The sequence below is a fragment of the Asterias rubens genome, chromosome 1 (assembly GCF_902459465.1).
Source record: "Asterias rubens chromosome 1, eAstRub1.3, whole genome shotgun sequence".
NCBI lineage: Eukaryota > Metazoa > Echinodermata > Asteroidea > Forcipulatida > Asteriidae > Asterias > Asterias rubens.
Genome location: NC_047062.1, coordinates 11,106,411 through 11,133,224, shown reverse-complemented (window position 1 = coordinate 11,133,224; position 26,814 = coordinate 11,106,411). Strand labels below are relative to the sequence as shown.

Genomic DNA, 26,814 nt, shown 5'->3' with positions numbered 1-26,814 from the left:
AATTAAGTCCAAATGGAATCTTATATAAAAACAAAAAGTAAAACCAAAATACAATTGTTTATTTCTTTCATCTCCGAGAGATATTCGCATCCTACCTCCGGATTGAGTTTAGCGATGGCATTGAAGATCATGGCAACTATCTGCTCGGCTAGTCTAGGCTGGAACCTCGTCAGGCTGATGATGAGATTACGAGTCTGCTGGAGATTGATGCAGTCTCGGATTTGTTGAAACAAGAACGGGAATCCCTGAAGAAAAAACCCCAATAATATACACATAAATTTTAAGTCAAATAATCCACGTGCAGGCACAGGTTAAGCTTTAACCATTGGAATTTTGCCTATGGTCTCGGTTAAATATTATCCCATTGCGAACGCAGCTTAAAGGCCATGTCACACGTGGCAATTTACAGGCAACCAGTTCCAGGCAATCTCCAAGAAGAAAAGCCACTCACATTTGAATGTTTACATATTATTCCTGGGGATTCGTAAAGACACTGCTTGAAAAATGACTCATGTGCTACCAAAGTGTTCTTGTACATTAGCATGCAGTTGGTTGCCTCCAAGTTGCCTGTAAAAGTTGCCTCAAGTGACAAGGCCCTTAGAGTAGACAAGCATTTAAGAGAGTCTCTCTGTGTCACATATCAGGTATTTTTAAAAATACTTTATTAAAAGAGAAATCGCCTAAAATCACAAGGACAGACGGCCACTTCAAGGTGAGGGATAACAGTAACACTTAACTGATTTGGGCCCTCAACCCAAATCAACTGTCACCGGGGGCTTGCTGCTACCTACTTCTGGGGCTGAAACAGGGTTACCCCCTTTACAATACATAAGGATGTAGGCTTGGGGTATAATCCACTAGGAGCCTGGTAGAGCAGAATAGACTGCCTTCGCAACTTTTTACAAAGAAATTATGGTCAAGTGTCTTGTCAGGGACACAAGTGTCTTGACCGGGATTCGAACCCACACTCTGCTGCTGACAACATCAGAGCTTGCGTCCGGTGAACTAGACCGCTGGGCCATGATACGCCATAGTGTAAAATGTTTGTTCACCTACCTTGCCAGCTACAAGCACCGCATAGTCCGTCTGCGACAGCATGAGTTGTCGATCAGTTCTTGAGGAGTCTACCAGGTACGCTATGAGTGAGATCATCTTCTCTAGGGACGTCGGTTTGTATTTGTCTTCCGTCAGCGAGATGATGTCATCCTCATCTTCATCATCTTCATTATCATCGTCTGAGACAACTTCCACCTGAGCGCCGTAAGGAAGGCAATTTTAAAGGGTCCGTAAACATTTGGTTTTGGACACCCAACAAATGTTTCACTCCTATATAAATGTAGGTTTATACAGTGAAACTAACCCATGAACATTTCATTGTAAAAGGTGGTCGTGTTTTTTTGAGATATCGCCTCAATCTGGAGTGATTATGTCCACACAGGAAGACTAATCACTAATAGGAATACACATAATCTGAGAAGGGTTATATTTTCATTAGGCCTGGGCGAATAATTCAAATATCCGGTTAATGGCAAATAGGTTTTCCTATCCGTAACCGCGAATGTTTTTTTTTTCTTAACTGGATATCCGCAATGGGCGCGAATACCTATTTATAAACCGGATAGTCATGTAATTACCACCAATTTACCGGATATTCTTTCATATCCGAATATCCGCGGATGTCGGGCGACAACTGATAGGAATGTTTTTTCTGAATCCTTATGAAACTTCTATTAAGACAGCATAAAACAGCATAAATTAAGTATTGAACTATGCTCACCTCCGTGAAGAGTTAAAACAATGACATTTCTGACGTAATTGTTCAAAGATTACATGTACGAAAGATTTCCTTCACGTAGAGTCAATCATGATCAAAAGATTTAGCAAATCGCCATCTTTAAATTAGATCCGGTTATTTTTATGAATGAACCGAGTGACACTGTCTATAACTTTATATCAATCCGCCCATAAAATCTCTTCACAAACGAATTTGACACTACCATTTTTCACAAAGTTTAACAAAAAAATATGTGCAAACCTCAAATTTTCGATTGTAATTGTTTACATTTAACAAAAGGGCATTAATGAATGGGATAAAAAGAGTAGTGACTTGTTCTTAAACGGCTGTTTTAAAGCACTTGACACTATTGGTAATTATCAAAGATCAGTCTTCTCACTTGGTGTATCTTAACATATGCATAAAATAACAAACCTGTGGAAATTTGAGCTCAATCGGTCGTTGAAGATGTGAGATAATAATGAAAGAAAAAACACCCTTGTCACACGAAGTTGTGTGCTTTCAGATGCTTGATTTTGAGACCTCAAATTTTAAATCTGAGGTCTCGAAAACAAGTTCGTGGAAAATAACTTCTTTCTCGAAAACTCTGTCACTTCAGAGATGTTTCTCACAATGTTTTGTACTATCAACCTCTCCCCATTACTTGTTACCAAGTAAGCTTTTATGCTAATAATTATTTTGAGTAATTACCAATAGTGCCCACTGCCTTTAAACCTTGCAGGGTTGTGGCCATGTGATTAAGGCCCAAGCCAAAGGCGAAAGCCATTATCACTTGGCCCCGACCCTGCCAGTTTCAAACAACCGTTTAAGAACTTGTTGTTACCCTTTTTTGCACTTTTTGTTACCCTTTTATTCCCTTATTTTTGCACTGACATATTAAAATAAAGCCATATAGAGCATTTGTGTGTTCTATTGGAAAATCCTGTAGTTGGGTAGATACAGGCTCTTCACTCAATTTGCTAGAAACAACATCAAGCTAAAGTTACTTTGTCTAAAAAAAAAATACTTACATAATCGGCAGCTTTAGTTCCGAGATAGAAGTTGGTCATGATTGAAATAGCTTCTACAGATGTAAGGAACTGTGCCTGAAGAATAAATGAACAGATATTAAGTTTCAACAGATTTTATTACAAAAAGTATTTTAACATTTCTATACATTATAACAAAAACACTATTAGAATTTATTACATGATTTTTCAATACAAATTGGCTATTTCTTTTTAACTTGAGACGAAAAACAATAAGGAATTTAAGAGAGGTTAGCGGTAACACCATGTGAAAATCTCTTTTGAGTAGTGTTGATTCTGAAAATGATTTGATCAGTATGCTATGATCATCTTCAGAATGCGTGTTCAGAAAATGCTGATCTAAACATTGAGTTGTCAAACACCAATTCTTTTCAGAACCACCACTACTCAAAAGAGATTTTCGCATGGTGTTATCGCAAACCTCTCACAGTTATACTTCCACCATGCAAGGTTTCAAATCCCATAAAGAAGCTACATAAAGAAGCTATACAAACAAAAAATAAATTTAAGATTAACATTTAAGATGTTCACCAACCTCATCTTCATCAATCTTGGCGAAGTCGTAGAGGACCGAGAAGTACTCTGTCAGGTGTTTGGACTGTGGACGTACACCATGCTCAATCTACATGCAGAAAAAAAAATCAAATACATAAGCAGGCATGTAACATGTTAGGGAGTAATGCAGTATTTAGTAACTGGAGGTTACTTGAGGTTGAACCCCAGGATAACCACAGGAAACCTCAAAGAACCTGCAGGCTACCCTTGAGTTACCACCGGCATGATTGATTCACTCTTCCTCCCTTAGTTAATCGACCACAGGTTAGTTTAGAACAGTTTTCTCATATCCCCAAAACAAAATGAAATGTCAATGAGATAGTGATCAAATATGTGTGGCCTTTATGAAACATTGTTTGTTTGTTTGTTTGATTTCCATTTATACAACAACAAAAGTACAGGCATATTGATGACATTCTAATTCAGGAGGTTTCATGATAAAGAAACAAAGAAAACGAAGGAGATAACAGACCAAATCTCACAAACGAGGAGCAGATGTGGCAAATGCTCTGTCCCCCAAAGTTCTTTTGAAACAAGGTTCAAAATGTTTAGGGGCACTAGACAATCCTAGACCAGGACAAATGACAGAGGGAGATTGAATGAGGATGTCCCCCATCCAACAAATAATCTTAGGTCTTTTTTTCACAGAGCTCCGGAAAGTACTGAGTATACAGTGCTTTATACACATCGGTGTAAGAGTAGAAACAAACTATATTCTTTATCCCTGGTGAAAAACTAACAGCTATTAAGTTTTACGAGTTACACAACTGAGAGTGAAAGACTGGAACTCACGATGGAGAGGAGCTTCTTGATGAATCTTGTCACGCAGGAATAATTGCCAATCTCATCAGGAGGAATATCCACCTCGTCCTCCCTGCCCGAGTAAGAACAAACCAATCAAATTAACTGTAAGTTGCAAGGTATTCTAACTTGGGCATGTCGTCCTCTATCAGGTACGGTAGTATTAAGAAACACAACAGTGTCCGGATAAAAGACTTAAGGTCAAGTCACACAGGCCCCGATAACGAGAACGAAAACAATACTGATAACAATGCATGCCCTCAATGGGAGACTTTCTGGGACGATAGAGGGCAGCAGACTTACCGGGTAAATCCATTGTTCTCAGAATTATGCGCATGTTCAGAACTACGTAAACAATGGAAATTTACCCGGTATGTCTGCTGCCGCCTAGCGTTGGAAAGTCTCCTATTGGTCGAGTGAGCGTGGGCGTATTCTGCGTAGAGCATTTCAACCAATCGAGGGAGAGCATTTTTATCAGTATCGTTTTTGTTCTCGTGATTGGGGCCTGTGTGCCTTGGCCTTTTGGCAGTGTAAGCATGTAAGCAAAAAAAACTTGCTTAGCAAAGAAATATATCGCTTAGCAGAAATAGGTTACCCTTCAAATTACAGTACAGTTTACATTGATGCAGCTAGTACCCTAGTCAATGCGTGCTTCTACCAAGCAGAATAATCTGCTTAACAGCTTTATGAAATTGAGCCAAGATAACTGAAAAGGCCTGTTCTTTAACATTGTTGCTGCAGCCAAAAGCCACAGCCAGAGTGGATGTCGCCTGATTGAGATGGGGTCCTTGTATATGTAAACTTTGATCGAACTTAGAGGTACATGAATGATACAGAATAGGCGCAGTTGACAAAATAGGTGCATCAAGTGTGAAATGAGCAAGTGGTGATGATGGGGTTCTGGGGATTTTTTTCCTCTCTAGTGTGAAAGAGGCTTCAGAATCCCCCGTCTTTCTCGAACTCATGACTTACCCATCTACGATTGGATGAAGATACAACGGAGCGTGTTTGTCCCTCAGTTGTCTGATCACATGGACACAAAGTCTCTGGAACAACTGAATAAACAAAACAACACAAAACAAAACAAAACATTATGGCAACTTCATTATAGACAACTACACACTTTAAGACAATCTGATTAGCTAACAAACTTGCTAAGCACACAATAAGCTTAGCAGAAAAGGGTCACCAGTCAAATAACTTATTAACAAAACGAACAAAATGTAGCCACTAAGCAACGCTAAGCAATGGACGTCATCATGACAATGACCCCTGACCTAGCATCCTAACAGCTCACCTGTCTGCATGTTTGAATGGGACACTTAATCAGAATCTGCTGTGGCCACCAGTCATCATTAGCCATGTAGTCCAAAAACCACTGCAAGTAAAATACAGTCAAAATACAAGGTTACAAAAAAAAAATGATTAACTCTCTCCACCAGTTCATAAAATTAAACACAAAAGATAAAAAATAAAACCTAAAAGAGTTCTGGAGAAGATAACATTCAGGAGGAAAATGACTGTATTTGATACTGACCTCACAGGCTGCTTGGCATGTATGGAACTGTTTAGTCATAAGCTCCATCCATTGTAACATGGTGGGTTTCTCTCTGGCGTGAATTAACGTCTCCAAGACAAAGGTTGTCGTCAACTAAACAGGAAGGAAAACACTTCACTATTGAGAACAAGAATTTCTGTATCTATTTCTACTTCTGGATTGTAGTTGCTTCCTGCTTAATAAAGCAACGTATACACAAGGCCTTGCGAATTATTTTTAATTTTTATTTTTTAATCATTTTTTATTACCTTCATTGCACAGATACATAAAAAAATGACATTGGCAGGGCTCGAATTTGGGGAAAAAATCCACAAGACCGCAGGGCTTGTTGCTCAGAATTTTTACTGGACCGGAAGATTTTTTACAAGACCAAAATTTTATTAGGAAAAAAAAAAGTTAACACGATAGAACAGCAGGCCTTTTTCATCCCTTAGGAGGCTTTTTTTTTGCTGTGAAACCCAATCAATAAAGTTCCATATACCTACTTCACGTCATTCTCGCCGCCTCGGATTTTTTACAAGACCAAAATTTTATTAGGAAAAAAAAAAGTTAACACGATAGAACAGCAGGCCTTTTTCATCCCTTAGGAGGCTTTTTTTTGCTGTGAAACCCAATCAATAAAGTTCCATATACCTACTTCACGTCATTCTCGCCGCCTCAAAAAAAAAAATCCGATTTGACAGGCAAATCACCAACAAAACACTGCAACGTGCAGCATTCATAAAAAGATCGTCATAAAAAGATTGACCAAAAATTTGACAGCAGTAGTCAGAAGCTCATCACTGTTGGTAGCCATACTTAGCAAGACGTTTGGCAACAAGACCTTACTTTTAATCCATGCAACACAGGGATGTGTGGTATTACAACCAGACCTTCTTAATGCAAATTCAACACTCCTTTGTAAGGTATCAGACTTTACACATGGTCAGTGGTAAACAAACATCGCTGTACTAAGGTGTGCCGCCACGCCGGGTACCAACACATCACTCCCTCGTCCCCGCTCGCTCACTCCCCGGGTGCATAAACATCAATGGTTTGAGACTAGATGTACAAGGTGTGGGAATGAGTAAACTGAATGGAAAACTTGTATGCAGCCTGATGCACGTGAAAAAAGGACGGATTGACGTTCCGCAGGCGTGCTCAGAACACTGATTTGACGACAAGTAAAACAAACACTTTTATTTTAAATGAGATTGAAATACATTTTTTAATGAAAGATAATATATTTCATATAATTATTTGTAATAGTAACTATATTAGTATGCAAAAAAAACCACACAAGACCGCCGGACTTGTTCGGCATAAAGTTTACTGGACCGAAGCTAAAATCACTGGCCTCGGGCCTGCGGTCCAGCGTGAAATTCGAGCCCTGATTGGTGCAAAAGGGAAACCCCGAACAGGCACATTTAACACATCAAAACCAAAAGACAAGGGACAAACACAACTACAGGCAAACAACCAAAGAAAAAAAAATACTATTAAAAAAAAAAATAATAATCACAAAGAAAATGTAAGATTATCTACATATGATCTACATTCATGAGAATACTTTCACTCTATCTGATGAGGCAGGAATCAAATTTGGCGAAAAATCTGCAGGACTGCTGGGATTTCAGCTCAATTTTTTTCGCTGGACCAGAACATTCACAAAACCAGAATCGAAATGAGAAAAAAAACTGTACCCAGTGTAAACTGTTTTTTATATGTACTTGGAAAAAATAGTTAACCGCCGGACGTTTGGACCCTAGCAGAGTCTTTCTCCAAGGCTAAATGACAACACAACAAACATAAACAGGTATTTGTACTTGGGGTACAACTTTCATTAAAAAAATACCCACCAGAATTTAAAGATACTTATCTAACTTACATATCAATATTTGAACAAAATACGGTGAGGTATTATTATTCAAAAAATTTAAAAACACAAGAATGCCAGACATGTTTCTAAGTAGCTTTCTCACTTACCTTGGAGGCCATGAGTTGCACTTGTGAAGGGTCTGGAAGAGTTGACGGCAGATAACTACACACCTGCCACATGAAGTTCATGTAAGAGTGATCAAAGATTGAACGATCTCGAAGGTAGTTCTTGTTGTCTTGCCAGATCCACTGCAAACATTAAAACCGATCACCAAAACGAATAAATTCCCCGCAGTACACAAAATAATCTAGTGAACTGGTGGCAACAATGAAAGTTTTAAGGAAATGGGAAAATTCATCTTCAGCAAAAATGACATTGGTTTTGCATGAAGGAATCTTAGGAGTATGGAGTGCCAATATAAGATTTGGGACATCATCGGTCCGCTACATACCTCAGCAAGTTCTTTAGGTAGCTCTATGACAGGCTGGGCTGGAGGTTCTTTGTGGATATCCTCTGGTAGACATCGCTCATAGAATAACATATAGGCACTGTGGGTCTGCAGATGTAAATAATAGCCATTACAGAATAACATATAAATATTTAGTCAGTATCTTTTTGCTCAGGGGTGCAAATCAGAAGCCATCCAACCCAGGTTTACGATACATCTTGTAAAGAGTTATTACTAACAAAAAAGTCTGAAACTTGGATAAAAATTCAAAGGTATGTTGAAATGATGCCATCTCTACCTTTTGGCAACCCCTGAAGTTAAAGGTTACAATAAGCTTTTGAGAACATTAACCAAAGCACTAGAGAAGTAGACCAAAGACCAGGACTTCTTTATTTGTGGAAAACAAATATTGTCTGATTTTCTTCACCAGGTCGACATAAAAAGACTGAATTCAGATAAAAGTTTGAAGTATCTCATCCCTGGTTTACGATACATCTTGTGAAGAGGCTGCAAAGAGATCACCTGCACGGGATGCGACTTCAACTTAATTGCAAATATCAAGTTATAAACCACAAAGGAAACTCGACTAGGTGAATGATTTTGGTTGAACAAAGACAAATTTATGAAAGCGAGATTTGAAAGACCTCTTGGTTAACGTACTGGTGCTCTACCAGCTGAGCTTTCATGGTCTACCCAGGCAAGATTTTTGATAATAAATGAAAAGTCCTGTTTATATTTACCTTTTCGAATGAGAAATCCATGTACTTGTCTGTGACCGAATCATAAGTCTTGGTCTGAAAAGATGAAGGTGTTTTATTTATTATTTATCTACCTGCTTCTTATTTAATCCTGAGGGAACCTTTCCATTAGCACAGCGAAAACAAACATTCATCAATATCAAAATCTAAATCAGAATAAACACTTTTATTTGAGTTAGAGTACAAAAGTAAATGAAAGTTGAATCAGGAAAAAATAGGGCAAATGGGGGAAAAACAACAAATCTGGGTACCCAATGAAAAGAAAAAGAAAAAAAATTACTGAAGGAAAAACTGAATAAGTTGCACCTAGACATAGACAGTAAAAAATCCAAGTAAGACCTACAATCCCGGCCACAACTCGTTGGCCCCCTCTGTCCCCTTTCAATGTTGGTTCTCATTGCTGCACGGTCTTCTGCATTACAGTCGACATTGAGCGGGGGGACGGGGGACAGAACAGAGAGTGTTTTTTCTGTCTTGGGGAAGTGGACAGGGAATGGTTATCTAACATTAGGAATGGGTGGCCCAGCATTTTTACCGGGATTGTAGGTGCGAGAACATGCATCACACATTATATCTCAAACGCTTATAAATGCATACAACTAGCTATAAAGTGGAAGGCAAAGAATATTGAAAACGTGGCCAAGCAAAAAATATTGGTGTCTGCTAAGCAGATACCAGTCACAAATTGAACATATTACATGGTAGTTTGGCTGGTAACCTTTTTCCTGTAAGCATAACTTGTTTGTGCTTAGCTACTTTTGGGGGCTTGGGCCAATTTTACTTAAGTCCCTGTTTGGGATCATTGCTGTCACTATTTTCTTGGTGATCGCAAACCGCAAATCCATTGCTTTTGTGACGTCACTGATTTTGCGTTCTCACTTAAGTCACTGCAGTTGTTGCAATGAGTAAAGATTTAACAAAATCATTATCCAAAGATCCATTGCTATGTTGCGATTGGTTTCGACGTTTGTGATGTTAAAAACAGTGAAATCAGCCCCAGGTGTCTCTCACAGATGCTCACCGTCATTTCACCACCGAAGCACTCTCCAGCCAGCTGAGTGGAATCAAACGGTTTGACCTCGGCATCGTTGAACATGTACCATCTATCATCGGAGCTGTGCATACGATCCTTGATGAAGCTGTAATAGTGACCCCCGTCCGCCGTGCCGGTGTGGACCGTCACGCCGATCAGGTTATAGATGAAGGAACTATCGTCAGATTGCTTGTCTGTTTACACACAACGGGAAAAACAATTTGATAGATAGATAACAATAATAACAATGGTAATAATAATAATAAATTAGTAATGAACAGTTTTTATAACGCTCAAAATAACAATGAAGTCTCAAAGCACTTTTGGAAAGTGAAAGCGAGAAACCAGGACTATTGAAGACAGAAATTACAGAAAATATAGAAAGAAGGAACAAAGTGCATACAATAAAAAAATACAAGTTATTTAACATAAGCTTTGGTGGTGGCAGCAAAAGGAGTGAGTCAATAGTCGTGGATTAATTCTTTGAGATATTGAGGAGCTAGACTATGTTTGCATTTGAATGTCGTAACTAAGCGTTTGAATTGATAGATAGAAAAAATGGTTTCGATTAAAAAACTGTCCTCACAGCACAAAAGGCTGAATTATAGCAATTTTACATAATAAAAAAAAAATACAAATTGATATTAAATAGGAGGCTGAGTAGAACTCTATTAATTGAGTCACAATTTTACATTTCAAATTTGTTTGTCTCAGAGATCAAAATCTTGTATTGCCTCCTCGTACACATAAAGTGCACGACAACTTTGCTAGAGTATATAGGCAATAATTAGACCTTCGTAAACAGTAGGATTACAAGGATCTGGCCTACATGTACACATGGTTAAGATTCTAATAGACATTTTAGACTATTTAAAGGCAGTGGACACTATTGGTAATTACTCAAAACAATTATTAGCATAAAACCTTACTTGGTAACAAGTAATGGAGAGCTGTTAACAGTTTAAAACAATGTGAGAAACGGCTCCCTCTGAACTAACATACTTTTTGAGAAAGAACTTATTTCCACGAATTTGATTTCAAGACCTTAGAATTAGATTTTGAGGTCTCAAAACCAAGCATCTGAAAGCACACAACTTCGTGTGACAAGGGTGTTTTTTCTTTCATTATTATTAAGCAACTGGCTAAAATCATCCCTGTGTCATTCTGAAAGATTGACTAATGAAAAAGCTAACGACGTAGTAAAATTACGTAGTAAAAACTGGTCCTGCCGGCCAGTCACTAAAAACAGTTAAGGGCGAACCCTTCGTGCCTACCTTTGTCGGAGCCCATGAGGGCAGCCTCCGTGTAGCCCGCCATGTCCAGCTTGAGAGGGAATGAGAAGTGGGTATTGACTTTCTCTTTCATCATAGTCACCATGTTGAAGGTGTAGCGCATTGTGTTGAAGGATAAGATCTTGGGTAAGGTCTTGAAGCATGCCCTGTTGGGAGACACATACATCAAGCAATTAAATGAAGTCACCATAACCCAGTGGTTAGATCGCAAGACTTGCAATCACAAGGTTGGGGGTTTGAAATCCTACCCAACTTACAGCGCAGTGAATAGTTGTCTGTGAGGGCAGAGATGGTTCTTGTGATTGGTTTAGCCATGTAGCGCATTTAATTGTCGCACAGGCTGTATACTCCCCAGGGAGCTGAGATGGTTTAAGGAATGATTTAAGGCCCAGTGACATGGGGTAATAATGTCGGAAGCGCTTTGAGACACCCCGTGAAAAAGCGCTATATAAAAAACGTGTATTATTGTTAGATACCTTGGCATTCATATCAACCTTGCGGGAGTTAGCCGAGTTCCCTTTACAGGAAGATCATCTTAACAATTCAGATGAGGCAATTCAATAGCTAACCTGCATCTACCTTACTATACTACGGGAAATTCCCGTAGAACACACAACACTGTAAACACCTATCCACAGAACAACCTACAGATGAACAATAAGCTTGTAACTTTCAAAAAAATCTGAAACTACTATCTAAACTTTGAAATAATGGCAATTCCACCTTTTGATAGCCCCTGGTGTTATAGATTCCAAGGAGCTTCTGGGAACAGTATCCTCAGTGCTAAATGAGTAGGGGCCAATTTCATAGAGCTGCTTAAGCAAAAAATTTGCTTAAGCACGAAAACAGCTTGCTTATTTTACACATGCTACTGGCCAAAATTTCATGCCATATTTATTGCTTGTGACTGGTATTTAGCTGTTGTTTACTTAGCATAACAATTGGATTGAGTCTTGGCCGTTACTCTGATTTTACTATAAAGCAAGGATGTTTCTGCATAAGCAATTTTTTTTGCTTAAGCAGCTCTATGAAATTGGGCCTAGATAAAAAAAACAACCAAAACTCATGAGACTATTTTGTGTATGATGTGACCACAACCCTCGCTATAAGGAAGATATTGGTTATACAGGTTTGATGCGCGACTAAAATTCAAATGAGGCTCTTACCGTTTCTCTGCTCTGACTTTCTTGCCGCACTGTGAGCATGTGTACATGTTATCTCCCTCGAGGGTGTCTTTGACTGTCACTTCATCTAACGATTCCTGTGAGACAACCAACAAAATTTAGGATCTTGAAAACCCTCATCGATTAAACCTGTCTCATCAAATGTTTCCTCTCTAAGGTATTTTTTTATTTTTTTTGCAGTTTAGATTTTAGTCAAAATTTGCAAAGTTTACTTTACCGATTGCTGTTTCAGATGCCCGGAATATTTGCCACTAAGCTCAGTACTGAGCACACAGTGCTTAGTACACATCGGAGTACGGGTAAAAAAAGAAACTAAATGAGCTCATTGTTTGCATGATAATCAAAGTCACGGCTAGTTATTCTGAAAATTAGGGTACATGTAGACTCCATTGCACTGAATGTCACATGTTGCTACTGCCTGCCCATGATCTGCCATTAAGGGACCCAAATCGTTTGTAAAGATATTATAAGAAAGAGCTTTTCCCACTCATGTGAAAAGGTTCAATAGTGGATATTATGTTATAAAGAAAATCACAAATGGGAGATAATTCACCAAAGTAGTTTTAAGGAAAATAGGTGACTACCCAGCGGTAATACTAGTCATTTACTCACATAGAGGTTCTTCATGTCAGCAACTTGGCATCTGACTGTACAAAACTCTTCTGTTGTACTACTCACATGAGGACAGTCCTAGGAATATAACATCAAAGCAAGACATTAATAATGTACCTTCCCTTGCACACTAAACCATAAACTTGATGACAAGTTATTTTGTGATCCACAATAATTGAATCATCAGAATTGAGTGTTACTGTTCTTCTGTCAATCACATATACAAACATACATACATACAAAAATGTTTTATAGACCGCCATTTCATCAAGAACAGCGGTTTGTGATGAAACAGAGAAACAAATAAACGATGAGACAAAATGCGAGATAAATCAAACGGCAAAACAGTCATTGTGGGAACAGGTGTGATTTCAGATGCTTCTTGAAAATATGAAGTGAATCAGCAGAGCGTAGAGATGGGGGGGGGGGGAGACTATTCCAAAGTTTAGGGGCGGCAAAAGAGAAGGATTTTTCATCAGCTGAAGCAAGAGATCTGTGATTTATTTTGTGTTCAACGAGACGGGTATTTACTCTTCCTGGGGTGTACAAAACCAAGCATGATTTTAAATATGCTGGGCCCAGATCACACACACCTCAAACTAAAGTGGTTGTTAATTTTATTCCAGAAAGAGACGAGAGATTATGGAGCCACCTTTTAATCTCCATGAACTATGGTCAGATGCCCAAACCTGATTACATGGGTTTTCCCCTCTTGGGATTTTCCTCCCTCATCTAAAACTGACATTACTTCATCATCCTCTCTACACATGTATTTTCAGGCCTCTGCGTCACAGTGCTAGGAGCTTTAGAGGATCTCTTGGTGTCATTACCAGGACCCAATTTCACAGAGCTGCTTAAGCATTAAAAGTAGCTAAGTAAGAAAAATTTCTGCTTACTGGAATAAAGTTAAACAACCAAAATACCATTCCACATGTACCATCTGTGACTGGTTTTCTGCAAATGTTTGCTTAGCAGAAACAATTCAAGCAAGGTGTTGTGCTTAAAGACACTAGACACTATTGGTAATTGTCAAACCCCAGTCTTCTCACTTGGTGTATCTCAACATATACATAAAATAACCAACCTGCGAAAATTTGAGCTCAATCGGTCGTCGAAGTTGCGAGATAATAATGATAGAAAAAACGCCCTCGTCACACTAAGTTGTGTGCTTTCAGATGCTTGATTTCGAGACCTCAAGTTCTAAATCTGAGGTCTCAAAATCAAATTCGTGGAAAATAAATTCTTTCTCGAAAACTATGTCACTTCAGAGGGAGCTGTTTCTCACGACGTTTTATACTATCAACCTCTCCCCATTACTCGTCACAAAGTAAGGTTTTATGCTAATAATTATTTTGAGTAATTACCAATAGTGTCCACTGCCTTTAAGCAGCTCTTTGAAATGTGGTGCGGAATGTTCAAAAAAATTGTAATGATTAACTTACCAGAGAAACAACATTGTTCGTCAGCTCCCCCTTGAACAGATTACTTACTAAATCATTCTGAAATTTAAAAAAGATAGACAGAAACAAATCCACATGATGTTGCTAATTGGTCGTTTCAGATATTCTACATGTATACCAGTGGGCACAACTCTTTTCAAAATTACTGAACCAAGCACTTTCACAACTTATTTATTTTTTCAATCACTATCCACTTAATACTACATCTCTTTGGAACTCCTTGCCTGTTGCATCTGTTCCTCCATCCTACAATCAAGACTATTTAAGAGGAACATCAGGGTTTTTTTTAATTGCAATGTTTTCTTCTTGTACCCTTTACCAAGAGAGGCTTTTTGCATCATTTGTGGCGAAAAAAGAAAGGGCCCCACTGGGGGACTTGGACCTCCAAATATACAGGGTGTTGTGGCCGGGCATATAAGAGTACCGAATTCAAGCTCTGGTGTTTCTGTTGTTGTGACACTTGTGTCCCTGAGCAAGACACTTAAATATAATTGCCAGGGGTAAATGGGTACCTGTGAGGGCAGAGATGGTTCTTGTGATTGATTTAGCCAAGTAGCGCATTTGTTGCCCGAGGCTGTATACTCCCAAAGGGGCTGAGATGGTTTAAGGAATGATTTAAGGCCCAGTGACCAGTGCTTTGGGACACCCTTCGGGAGTGAAAAAGTGCTACATAAAAACCTAATATTATTATTATTATAATTATTATAACTCTGCCGCATAACCTCCTTCCCAAGAATCCCCCCCAGACTTACAAGCTGTGGCGTCATCTCTTCCATCTTACTGATGAGATCGGTGAAAAACTCCGTCATATCCTTCTGCTCCCCGGTGTTCAGGGGCTGCTTGTCCATGGTGTAGACCTTACAGAAGCTACGTGGGTTGTAGGCTTTCCTCTCGCTGTCTTGGAGGAAGGCAAACATTCTTTGAAGCTCCATCAGGATGTTGGCGTGGTGAGTGTCATCGGTTATCTGGAGAATGAGAGGAGTAGTGCTGTTTTAGGAAACAGTCTTAAAGGCGTTTTCACACGACAGCAATTTAGCAGGGGTCCCCTGCTTAATTTGAGCATGGTTGTGAAGTTTTTAACAGTCTTAAGCCCTTTCACATGACAGCAATTTAGCAGGAGTCCCCTGCTTAATATTAGCAGGGGTCACCTGCTTAATTTGAGCATGGTTGTGAAATTGCACAGGTTTCAGTTTGTGTGAAAGAACAACAATGTATGAACTGTCCAAGGTCCCCTGTGAAATTTTTTTTATTTTTATTTGTCATCCTGTGTGGACAGTTGAAACATTGATGTCCTTTCACACAAACTGTATTTTGTAAAATATTGAGACTTTGCTAAATTTCAACAAGGGACCCTTGCTAAAATTGCTGTCCACCTGAAAATATTACTTGCTGAGCTGCTGTAGTTTTTGAGAAATTAGTAAAACAATGTCATGAAAATAATTTTTGTCTCAGTGAACATGAGACGAAAATTGTTTTAGCATGTAAAACCGTATTTTCATGACACTGTTTTATTCATTTCTCAAAAACTACAGTACCTCAGCAAGTAATATTTTAAGGTACGCTTTCTACTATCATTATCTTCAAACGGTGTAAGTTTAATGTACATCTGTGGACATTGTGTTTTGTGTTACAAAATGTACCCAAATCCTTTAATGATAACTACCTTTGAAAGAAATTGTACAATTTTTATCTAAAAGCCTACTTGAGACGGTAAAATGGTAAGAATCCATCAAAATTATTTCATCTGAAGTGCCCCTATTGTTCGGAAATCAATAAAACACCAGGAAAATTTTAATCTCACAATATCGCTCAAAGGTGACTTTTAGTGATTCAAATTTCCATGGTGTCTGTTTATGAATGCTGTGGCCAGAGATGCGGTTGGTACCCCGTCAACTCCTTTTACCAGGATGGAAGCAAGTGTCAAAACCTGTACTCGACACACCAGGCCTTGAATTTCACCTTTGAAAGGACAAGGCCATTTCCATTTTGCAAGGCCGTGGGATACTTTTGAAGAGGCACCAAGGCCAAGACCAGGGCAATGGAGGCCACTGTGGCCACCGATAATTACAGACCTGACATACCACATGTATTAAACCAAGAGTGTTAATTTTTTTTAACGCTCATTTGTACAGGGATGTGATAGGCTGATGAGAAAAAAAAATGAACTCTGAAAGCAAAGCATGAAAGCATACAAGCTCAAAAACTTACAAGCATGAAGCCCAATATTAACACTTATTTGGGGTTTTAAAAGCCCTACTCTGAAATCTAGGGCATTATAATATGGTTATGGTTAATATCTCCCTTTTTTTTATGAATTTGGTCTAATGAGTTTCCTTTTTTTAGGAAAAAAAAACACCTAGAATTATGTTTAAAAATGGAGAAATCGTTTTTATTTGAGCCTTACCATGGCGCTGAGAATGGGTGCACGGGCCTCTGGCATCATGAACAGCTGCTGCATGCAAGACGCCATGTAACACGTCGCTCCGAGGTTGGTCAGACCAACATAGCCACAGGAGGACCGGCCGTCATCCTGAGGCCAATATTGCCATGGGTACGGGCCATGTGAACCTGGAGAAAGAAACAAACACCCAGAAATTGTTTGAATTATTCTCTCCTTTTTCTCTCTCTCGAGTCGACCAATGTCGGACTCACATTAAGATTTGCAAGTTCTTATTCATCCATTTATTATTTCAGAAAAAAGTACCAGAAACAATTACTAAAGTCAATTTAAAGCGTATTTCCTAACTGTTATTTGGTCATTACAGTTGCTATGTCACATGATTCGAGGCAAGCTTTTGTGTAGTTATGTAAGAGACGGTGAACACCCATACACAATTCTGAATGGATGTATATGACACAATGGTACCAGGGTTTGCTCATCCAGGAGGTTGCTATACAAAAGCTTGCCCCGAACCACTTGACATAGCAACCGTCTCTATAGTCTGAGAGAGTTGAAATTGAAGCGGTAACTTGCGACTAAGCAAGTCAGGGACAAGACTTTATTCAACTCGCAAATAGCTTATTCTCTGCCTAGAGCCCAACTTCATAGAGCTGCTTATGCAGAAAATATTGCTTAAAAGATTTTCTGGTAAGCAATAAGGAGTAGGATACCAGTAATAGATAGTCGTTGCTATTTCAGCTGGTATCCCCATTCTGGTGAGCATAATTTTTTTGAACTAAGCCACTTTTTGTGGTTAAGCAGCTCTATGAAATTGGGCCCTAGAATGACAAGTGTACCAACCTGGTGTGTGTTGCTGCAGCATGAGTCGATGCAAGCAAGCATAGCTGTCCTGACATCCCCTGGCAAGCTCGATCAGTAAGTCATAGTTAGCCAGCCGACTCCCCTTAGATTTACACTTAGGGAGATTGCGTTCCTCCATGTTGGCTACAGCAAAGAGACACTCAAAGACGTTGGCCAGAAACACCTGGGGGGACAGAGAGATGTTGTGATTTGAAATTCTGGACTTCCTCTTGAATGGCATTTTTTGTTGTCGGATACTCTGCACTTTGAAAGTGATCTTTATTATTATTCTTATGAATCATTTTCTCTAAACAGACACATTGCGAATGACGTCACTAGCTCAAACAGTGCCCACACTGAGATAAAATGTACCCTGTGTACTTCACTGAAGGATTTGAAACTTTGTTTGGTGGACGTATATACTATTAAGAGAGGTTTGCGGTAACAACATGAGAACATCTCTTTTGAGTAGTGTTGGTTCTGAAGAAAAAAAAACGGTGGTTTCCCACGGATTCCTTTTTAGAACCAACACTACTTAAAAGAGATGATCTCATGGTGTTACCGCAAACCTCTATACTTCACTGTACAAATTGATAAAATCAGAATGTAGCTGTTCATAAAATCAAAACTGGATTTTTTTTTTAATTGTCATTGTGCGAATATATTGTTACTTAAAATTTGGGGAAACTGTTGATGTCAATGATAACATCTAACACAGATTTGCCAAGATATTTAAAGAAGTAATTCTTTGTGAAAACGGTGACGATATGCGGGGAGCAAAATTCCAGCACTTTCAAGGGGACTGTGATGTTTGAATATGTTCTTCAATCGCATCTCATAGCAGCAGCATAAGTCAACATAAGTCTTAAATTGTCCTTGTGCTAATTGGTACAAATATGTAATTGTAACGCCTTATGAATGACTTAACCTGGGGAAATTAGCATGCCAATGATATATTAGCATGCCAATGATATCGTCCAACATGTAAAAACACTGATTTTCCAAAATATGATTTTAAGAAGTGCTTCTTAGTGAAAATTGTGACGATATGCGGGAAACAAAGTCCCGCACTTCAAATGGGACTCTGATGTTTAAATATAAATGGCACTCGTATCGTACTCAGCATTAGCGGCGGCTTCATCAGAAATCTTACCTGTCCCTCTTTGCTAAACTTGAAGGGTGGATTGTGTTTCATGACGGCCGTGCAGAGTTTAAGCAAGCCAGTCAATGCCAAGTCCTCAATAGTGTTATGTCTCTCCTCCAACACAGGGCGACTACAGAGGGAAGTAAAGAAAACAATCATATCAGGTAAGGAAATACTACAACAACTTTAAAGGGAAGGTACACACTTGGTAACGGTCAAAGACCAGTCTTCTCACTTGGTGTATCCCATCATAAGCATAGTATAACAAACCTGTGAAAATTTGAGCTAAATTGGTCATCAAAGTTGCGAGAAAATGATGAGAGAAAAAAAATACCCTTGTTGGACGAATTTGTGTGCTTTCAGATAGGAAAAAAAGACTTCTAGCTAGAGGTCTTATATTATTTTCGAGAGAAATTACCTCTTTTTCAAAATCTATGATACTTCAGAGGGAGCTGTCTCTCACAATGTTTTAAACTATCAACAGCTCTCCAATGCTACGTTACCAAGTCAGTTTTTAAGTTAATATTTGTTTTGAGTTATTACCAAACGTGTACCTTCCCTTTAAATGGAATATTGAATTGAACATCAGTATTTCTAAACGTCCCAAAGAGAAGTGTTGCAGAGCTTCCAACATTTGCATCTTGCAATCAGGAATATTTTGTACATCAGGGAGATAAGTAGGATTTGAAACTTTGCATGATGGAAATACGATATGTAAAAGTTTGCTGTAACACCATGTAGTGACTATCTCTATTGAGTTAGGGTGGTTCTGAAAAGAACCGTTGGTTTCAACTCAGCGGTTGAAACCAACGGTTCTTTTCAGAACCACCCCAACTCACTCTAAAAGAGATCATCATTACATGGTGTTATAGGGCAAACCTTTCCATATCAGGGAGATATTTATAATAACATTCAACATAATAGGGGAAAAGGTTTCAACTTTGTTTATCAGAGGATGAACACATTGGGGTATTTTCAGGAAACTTTCTGCACAACCAGGCCGGGAGAGTTGGTAGCGCTAGTGTTAGAGTAAAAACAAAGCTTGGCTGGATTTAACCGAAATGTACGCTGATTTTCAGGGGCTTTACAAACGTGCATTGATACTACCCCTAACAAATTTGGATTCTTTAATAATTATGGAGACAGAAAAAAATCCATGTCGCCACATTAACACTTGTTTTTTAGTTCTTCATGAACCAAACTTTGCAGAGTGGCAGTGTTGATCAAGGACAGCAGTTACTCACTCAAAGAGGTTATTCTAAGATTTGAAGGTCCAAAAGCAGGATCAAAATTTTAGGAGGTAGGTTGAAAAGATGGCATTTCCATCTTTTGAAGACCTGTGGCGGTTAAAATTTCAAGGAGCCCAGGGGTGGATTTCACAAATAGACTAGTCTTTATCTTGAGTTAGGACGAGATACTCTTCCTAACTTAGGACTAGCCATACGTTTTTAATATCTCCTAGGACTAGTCCGAAAGTTAGGACTAGTTAATCCTATCTCTTATTGAGATCGACCCCAGGCTTAAGATATCACTCCTGCGTACCTCTGAATGCCTTCTGCTAGATGTCTAGCGATGGTGTTGACATTAATAACCTTCTTCTCTTGATCCAGACCAGGGGAGCTACTGCCGCTACCGATGGACCAGTCATGCTGTCTGTCGATGTTGTCCACGATGGAGCATAACAGCCAGAAGTAGTTCCTACAGCCGGGACCGTAGTCGTCTACATTCTTACTGTAATCCTATAAGGGGGATTATAAGTGCCATGTATTGCTTCAATTGATCAATTTCACAAGGATTTGAATGTTTTATCAGGAATGAAACATGATACATTGCAAAAGCCTTTGTAGATTAAACGGGCCTTTGCTTTGAGAAATCAAGCCCTGGTACCTGAACTCCATGAGGGAATAGACACTTAGTCTCATCTGCATAGACCAGGGGCCAGAGCTGACTATTATTTAAAACCAATACTGGTAAATACGTTTTACCTGCAAAAATAATTTTCATCTCTTGAGACAACAAATGTTTTTGTGACATTGTTTTACTCACTTATCAAAAACTACAGCACCTCAGCAAGTAATATTTTGAAGGATGGCAAATTTCTACCATCATTACTTTCAAACCATGTAAGTTTAATGTACATCTGTGGACATTGTGTTTTCTGTCCTACAAAAAAAGGATCAAAACCATTAAGCCAAAAATATTGCTTAACAAATTTCTGATTAATGCAACTTGATAGGAAATCATTCAGAAATTGTACATGGGGAGACAGAGTTTTGGCTGGTAACCTTTTCTGGTAACCAAAATTGTTTTGTGCTTTCTTCTTTTTGAGCTAAAGCAGCTCTATGGAATAGACCCTTCCCATCGCGCATGCGTACAGACCCTGCTGGTTTGCAAACGCCATAGAGTTGTGCACTAAGTAGACGCACAATCGCGTCTGCATCATGCAGCCATAACCTATGTAAAAAACAGCGCGTTGCTCCCTCATTTTTGCCAACCACAATATTGTTAGTGGGCACGCGCTTTTTGCAATTTACATATTTCATGAAACGGGACCTAGTCACTATTACAAAACAGAGGCTTGAGAGACTTGACCAGCTTCTTTGTTTCACCTTCTTGGGGCGTATACTCTGAGCTTGTGAGAGGAAACTGAGGAGACTAGAGAGCAGAGCCCATGAAAAATGCTGACATGGGAGGCTACTTCCTTCACACAGTCTGTAGAGAGAGTCGCAAACCTCTCGTCTCACGTACACCTTCAGATAATAGTAATAATAATAGTATTTATTATTTAAAAAATACTTTCCATGTCACTTAAAGCAATCGCACAACATCGGTAAACAGTATTGTCCAAAGGCCCACACTTCGTGTATCACAACTTATATATAAAATAACAAACCTGTGAAAAGCTCAATCGGTCATCGCAGTAGGGAGAAAATAACGGGAAAACCCACCCTTGTTTCCGCACGTTTTGCCGTGTCATGACATGTGTTTAAAATAAATCCGTTATTCTCGATATCGAGAAATGATATTTGTGTTTTCTCAAAAAGTAAAGCATTTCATGAAATAATTTTCTAAGGGAAGTCTTTCACCATTACCTTCTGTAAACCCTGTAAGTTATTTGTAAATCTATAAACTTTTAATTTTTGTTCTGTTCAGAAAGTGTCCAATGGCTTTAAGTCATTAAGAAATATAAGAACAATAATAATAATATAATTATATAATATCATTTTTAAATAGCGCACATATCTATCGCTCAGTGACGCTCTAGGCCCCTTAACAAATAGTTTTTTCCTGCAAGGTATGTGGGACTCCGTTTTGAATAATGAGACCTACTCCTTTTACATAGCACCATGTAATGGTTTACAAGGTGCTGTGGTGCAATATGCTACCAATCAAACCAGGAACACCGGGACGAACCCATTCTCTTTTTGATAAGTGCACTGGGTTCTTTTACATGTGTTATACAACACACGGGACCATCGGCTTTTACGTCCTATCCGAAGGACAAAGCATCATGGTTATGTGTCTTGCTTAAGGACAAAGGTGTCATGACTCTCGAACCCACACTCTGCTGATCAGAAACACCAGAGGTTGGATCTGGAACTCTTAACCGCTAGGCCATGAACTGACATATTATTGAGGAGATTAATAAAAAAAGTGATTCTTGAAGGTGGTTTTTCAAAGAAGTTTTACAAATTTCCAGCATATTTGCAGTTCGGATTGCAATCGGCAGACTAATCCACAAGCAGAGGGCAAATATTATCAAAAATTAATCGCCTTAGTTTTTAGTGTTGCTGTTAAGATAGCACACCAGAGGATGTCGAGCACAGAGTGCGTGTTGTTGACTCTGGGATTGCTTTTGTTGACAGTTTCAAACATTTGGTGAGTTTGTTTTAAATAATGTTGCTGCGTACCTCACTCGTCTGGAGCACCAGTCTCTGCAGCCACTTGTCAAAGAGTTTATTCTGGCAGAGTAGTACCCTGACTTCAGGATCGCTGTATGCCCAGGAGACCAGTAGCTTCATGGCATAGTGGATCACTGAAATGTAGAAAAAGTCTATTATTCATCAGGTGTTAAAAGGCACTTGACACTATTGGTAATTACTCGAAATAATTTGTAGCATAAAAACTTACTTGGTAAACAAGCAATGGAGAGCTGTTGAAAGTATAGCACATTGTGAGAGAAGGCTCCCTCTGAAGTAACATTGTTTTCGAGAAAGAAGTTATTTCCACGAGTTTGATTCCGAGACCTCCGAAATAGATTTTGAGGTCCCGAAATCAAGCATCTGGAAGCACACAACTTTGTGTTTTTTCTTCTAAAATTATCTCGCAACTTCAGCTACCAATTGAATTCAAATTTTCACAGGTTTGTTATTTTATGCATATGTTGAGATGCACTAACTGACAAGACCAGTCTTTGACAATTACCAATAGTGTCCAGTGTGTTTAATATTACACTGACATGCTACTTTCTAATTGCAAAAAAAAAAGGAAATGGGCCAATCACACTTAACTTTTTTTCAGTTTTCTATGGCAATTTTTTGAAAAGAAAAAAAAAACGAAATCAGCTGATCAGCTGAAAAGTTTCATGCCTAAATACAGCATTGCTTTCTAATGGGGTTCATTCAACAATGAACACATCTTGAAACCACGGTCATTCCCAAATTTGCATCAGGAATAAAGAACATTATTTGATTTGCCCTCACACCGATATATTAGCATTCTATACTCAATACTTTCCTGAGCTCTGTGAAAAAAAAATCACAGGCACTTTTACTCAGGAGGGATTCAAACCCACGACCTTTGCCATTCTAGAGCAGATTCCCACACACTTTTGTGTAGAGTTACCACAAATAGGACAAAGATTGCCGCCACCTCTTGGCCAGTAGGCCTTGGTATGTAGTTTCTGTAAAGACCCAACCTATAATCCTTACCCCAGTATCCAGCACGGACTTGTACAGTATCAGACGGTGCAGCTGCTTCATACAGAACGGTCATCAGTCTGTCTAGAACACCTTCCTCGGACATCAACTCCAACAGTTGCTGAAAGAAAATAGATTCAATAGATAGATGTTACAATTCAGGAGGATCACAGACTCTGTGGATCATCAGAAATACAAAAACTACAGATTTGGACACAATGTTGGCTATTTCTTTCTCCCTTTGGTGATTACCACATTTCTCTCAAGACAATTAAGAAGCTCAAGCAGATTTTGAAACGAATCCTAAACTCAAGAGAAAATCCTGAAAAATCACTGTTTAATATCTTCTTACCTGAGATAGTTTGGTGGTGATGCCTCCCACGTCAGCACTACTCTGTCTCGTCCTGCGAGGACACTTATGCGGGGCTTCTTCACTGGAGGAATGCGCCTCAAAGACGTCATCTTGTCCCTGATCTAGGGGGGCCTGCTCGATGGCAAACTCATTGATGAGCTTCAAGATGCACGCCAGGCAGTCTTGTTGCCACTGTCATAAAAACAATGGAGCAAGAAAACAAGATAATGGTAAAATCAAACGGGTTGTGAAACAAGCATCAAAAATCCTAGGGATAGACATCGATCTTGATGAAACTTGCAAAGATAAGGTTCAATCTATAGCAGAGGCAGTCGAATGTAACACTAACAAATTCTTCATCAAACTAAGAAATGGTAGGGAGATGGCAGTCACTTCGATGCAAAACAAACAGGTACCTCAACTCCCTCATACCATACTCTGTCCTCAGTGTTCAACTGCTTTGTTTACTTTCTGCTTAGATGTTGGTTTCAGTATGATTCCATTGTGGTTTATTATGTAGTTTTCTGATTAATTAATAGTATGTATTTCCAGTAGTTTATTTATGATTGTGCTTTATTAATTTTGTCTGTATTGCATGTATTCAAAATGAATTTCCTCCACGGTAGGACCAATAAAAATTAAATTGAATTGAATTGAATTGAATTGAATTGAACTAAATTATTTCCCCCTTAGGAAATTAAACCTTGTTGAGTAATTAATAAAGTAAAGTCTGTATCGGTTGGTGATAATATTCAGTTTTCTTGGCGTTAAACAACTGAGAATATTTCTAAAGGTTGCCAGTCCTTCGTAATTAACTACCCGGCTCTCGCCAGTGCCCATTTATAGTCCTCGGTAGAGAGAAGCAATCCTGATTAAGTGCCTTTCTCAAGATTTGACAGAATGACATACCAGGTTCCAATGCTGTCCACTCTTAGCTTCCAGGTTTCCAGACATGAAGATGTTAAACAGGTGTTTCAGACCTCCACTCTCAACAAACTGAAAACAAGAAAACATCCAATGCTGTGACATAAAACTCTGTCAAATATCTGAATCTAAATTATATAGTCGGCAAAGCATCCTACATGTTATGGAAACAACACACCAACTTTTCATAAAGAAGACAATGAAGAGAACCTCTAATGGGAAAACCCACTGGAGGGAAGGGGGCTGAAAAACCCCAATCCACATGTCCAGGTATCAAACCGTTGGTCCCATAAGTGAAAGGCAGGGCCAGAAACCACTGAGCCAACCTGAATGCCAAACATGATGTCCGAAGTTGATGTGTTACTTGAATAGGCAATAACAGTGTAAACAGCCAGTCTTCACTGCATGTTAAAGGGTCTGGGTACTTTGTACACAATGTCCACAGATTTACATTAGTTTGAAGATAATGATAGTAAAAAGCTTCCCTTATATTATTACTTGCTGAGGTGCTGTAGTTTTTGAGAAATGAGTAAAACAATGTCACAACAATTATTGAAGTCTCAGTTTCAGCATGCAAAAGCGTATTAACCAGTTATGGTATTTTACTACAACATATCATAACTGGTTAATATGTTTTTACATGCAAAATAATTTTTGTCTCACTGAGATTGAGACGAACATTATTTTTGTGACTTTTATCTTCTTTTTCTCATTTCTCAAAAACTACAGCACCTCAGCAAGTAAAATTTAAAGGGAAGCTTTCTACTATCATTATCTTCAAACTGAGTAAGTTTAATGTAAATCTTTGAACATTATGTTTTTTGTTAAAAAAAGTACCCAAATCCTTGAGCGACTGGGTTGATGGCTGGCCACTGTTATTAGACCCAGCCTAAGGCCCAACCCCATTCCATTTTTGTCTTTATTATTTACCATTACGTTCCATGACTCTCTCCCATCATCTGATCCAGCAGTTGACAGACACGGCTCACTTTGACTCAGCTGAATACCCTAAGACAGGAAACAATTATTCATCGCTCATTCTAAAATGACAAGTCCTCTTTTTATATCTCTGAACAAAAGTCATTGAATAAGCCAGCAAAGCTGATAATTTATAATCTTTTCATGAGAAAATTGAATTAGCCGTGCAAACTGCTTTACCAACCAAAAGGACCTATGGTATAAAAACAAAAAGTAGTGTCTTTGAGCCTTCCAGAAAGACTCTAGGTCGTTTTTGTATTTATATATAAAGCACAGATTCCCTAAAAAATATTCTTGAAAAATAAACTTACAAGTAAAAGGCCAACTTAGAGAAACACAAGGTAAATGTGCCTGTGAATTGGATGTGTGTAGAAACCTGTAGACAAGGGAGGGTGCTTGCAATGAAACAAAACAAGTGCATCGGAATCTATCAACTCCATTATCAAAAAGTAACATATTTTAACGATTTGAAACCTTAAAGGCAGTGGACACTATTGGTTATTACTCAAAATAATTATTAGCATAAAACCTTACATGATAATGAGAAATGGGGAGAGGTTGATAGTACAAAACGTTTTGAGAAACGGCTCCCTCTGAAGTGACATAGTTTTTGAGAAAGAAGTAATTTTCCACGAACTTGATTTCGAGACCTCAGATTTCGGATTTGAGGTCTCGAAATCAAGCATCTGAAAGCAAACAACTTTGTGTGACAAGGGTGTTTTTTCTTTCATTACTATCTCGTAACTTTGACGACCAATTGAGCTCAAATTTTCACAGGTTTGTTATTTTATGCATATGTTGAGATACACCGAGTGAGAAGACTAGTCTTTGACAATTACCAATAGTGTCCAGCGTCTTTAAATTATCCTATCCA

The 26,814-nt window shown here is 38.7% G+C and overlaps 1 protein-coding gene across 4 annotated transcripts in view; it reads right to left on the bottom strand.

Moving 5' to 3' along the window:
* The window catches only part of LOC117291457 (ubiquitin carboxyl-terminal hydrolase 34-like), an 85,169-nt gene that overhangs the window by 22,529 nt on the left and 35,826 nt on the right, over positions 1-26,814 (bottom strand). For 2 of the 4 annotated variants that reach the window (XM_033773157.1, XM_033773167.1), the window contains exons 30-56: positions 25,893-25,970; positions 24,948-25,034; positions 24,039-24,230; positions 23,699-23,807; positions 22,679-22,803; positions 21,377-21,517; positions 20,310-20,506; positions 18,777-18,897; positions 17,624-17,807; positions 16,787-16,950; positions 15,135-15,347; positions 14,365-14,421; positions 12,923-13,000; positions 12,293-12,387; positions 11,109-11,272; positions 9,823-10,028; positions 8,784-8,837; positions 8,047-8,151; positions 7,703-7,843; positions 5,717-5,830; positions 5,477-5,557; positions 5,152-5,234; positions 4,171-4,252; positions 3,359-3,445; positions 2,806-2,880; positions 1,057-1,251; positions 96-245 (exon numbers count right to left, since the gene is read on the bottom strand). In XM_033773157.1, coding sequence (XP_033629048.1) covers positions 96-245; positions 1,057-1,251; positions 2,806-2,880; positions 3,359-3,445; positions 4,171-4,252; positions 5,152-5,234; positions 5,477-5,557; positions 5,717-5,830; positions 7,703-7,843; positions 8,047-8,151; positions 8,784-8,837; positions 9,823-10,028; positions 11,109-11,272; positions 12,293-12,387; positions 12,923-13,000; positions 14,365-14,421; positions 15,135-15,347; positions 16,787-16,950; positions 17,624-17,807; positions 18,777-18,897; positions 20,310-20,506; positions 21,377-21,517; positions 22,679-22,803; positions 23,699-23,807; positions 24,039-24,230; positions 24,948-25,034; positions 25,893-25,970 — 3,378 coding nt within the window. The remainder of the gene's footprint in view (positions 1-95; positions 246-1,056; positions 1,252-2,805; positions 2,881-3,358; positions 3,446-4,170; positions 4,253-5,151; positions 5,235-5,476; positions 5,558-5,716; positions 5,831-7,702; positions 7,844-8,046; positions 8,152-8,783; positions 8,838-9,822; positions 10,029-11,108; positions 11,273-12,292; positions 12,388-12,922; positions 13,001-14,364; positions 14,422-15,134; positions 15,348-16,786; positions 16,951-17,623; positions 17,808-18,776; positions 18,898-20,309; positions 20,507-21,376; positions 21,518-22,678; positions 22,804-23,698; positions 23,808-24,038; positions 24,231-24,947; positions 25,035-25,892; positions 25,971-26,814) is intronic. The other 2 variants (XM_033773177.1, XM_033773187.1) reach the window with 2 other exon arrangements.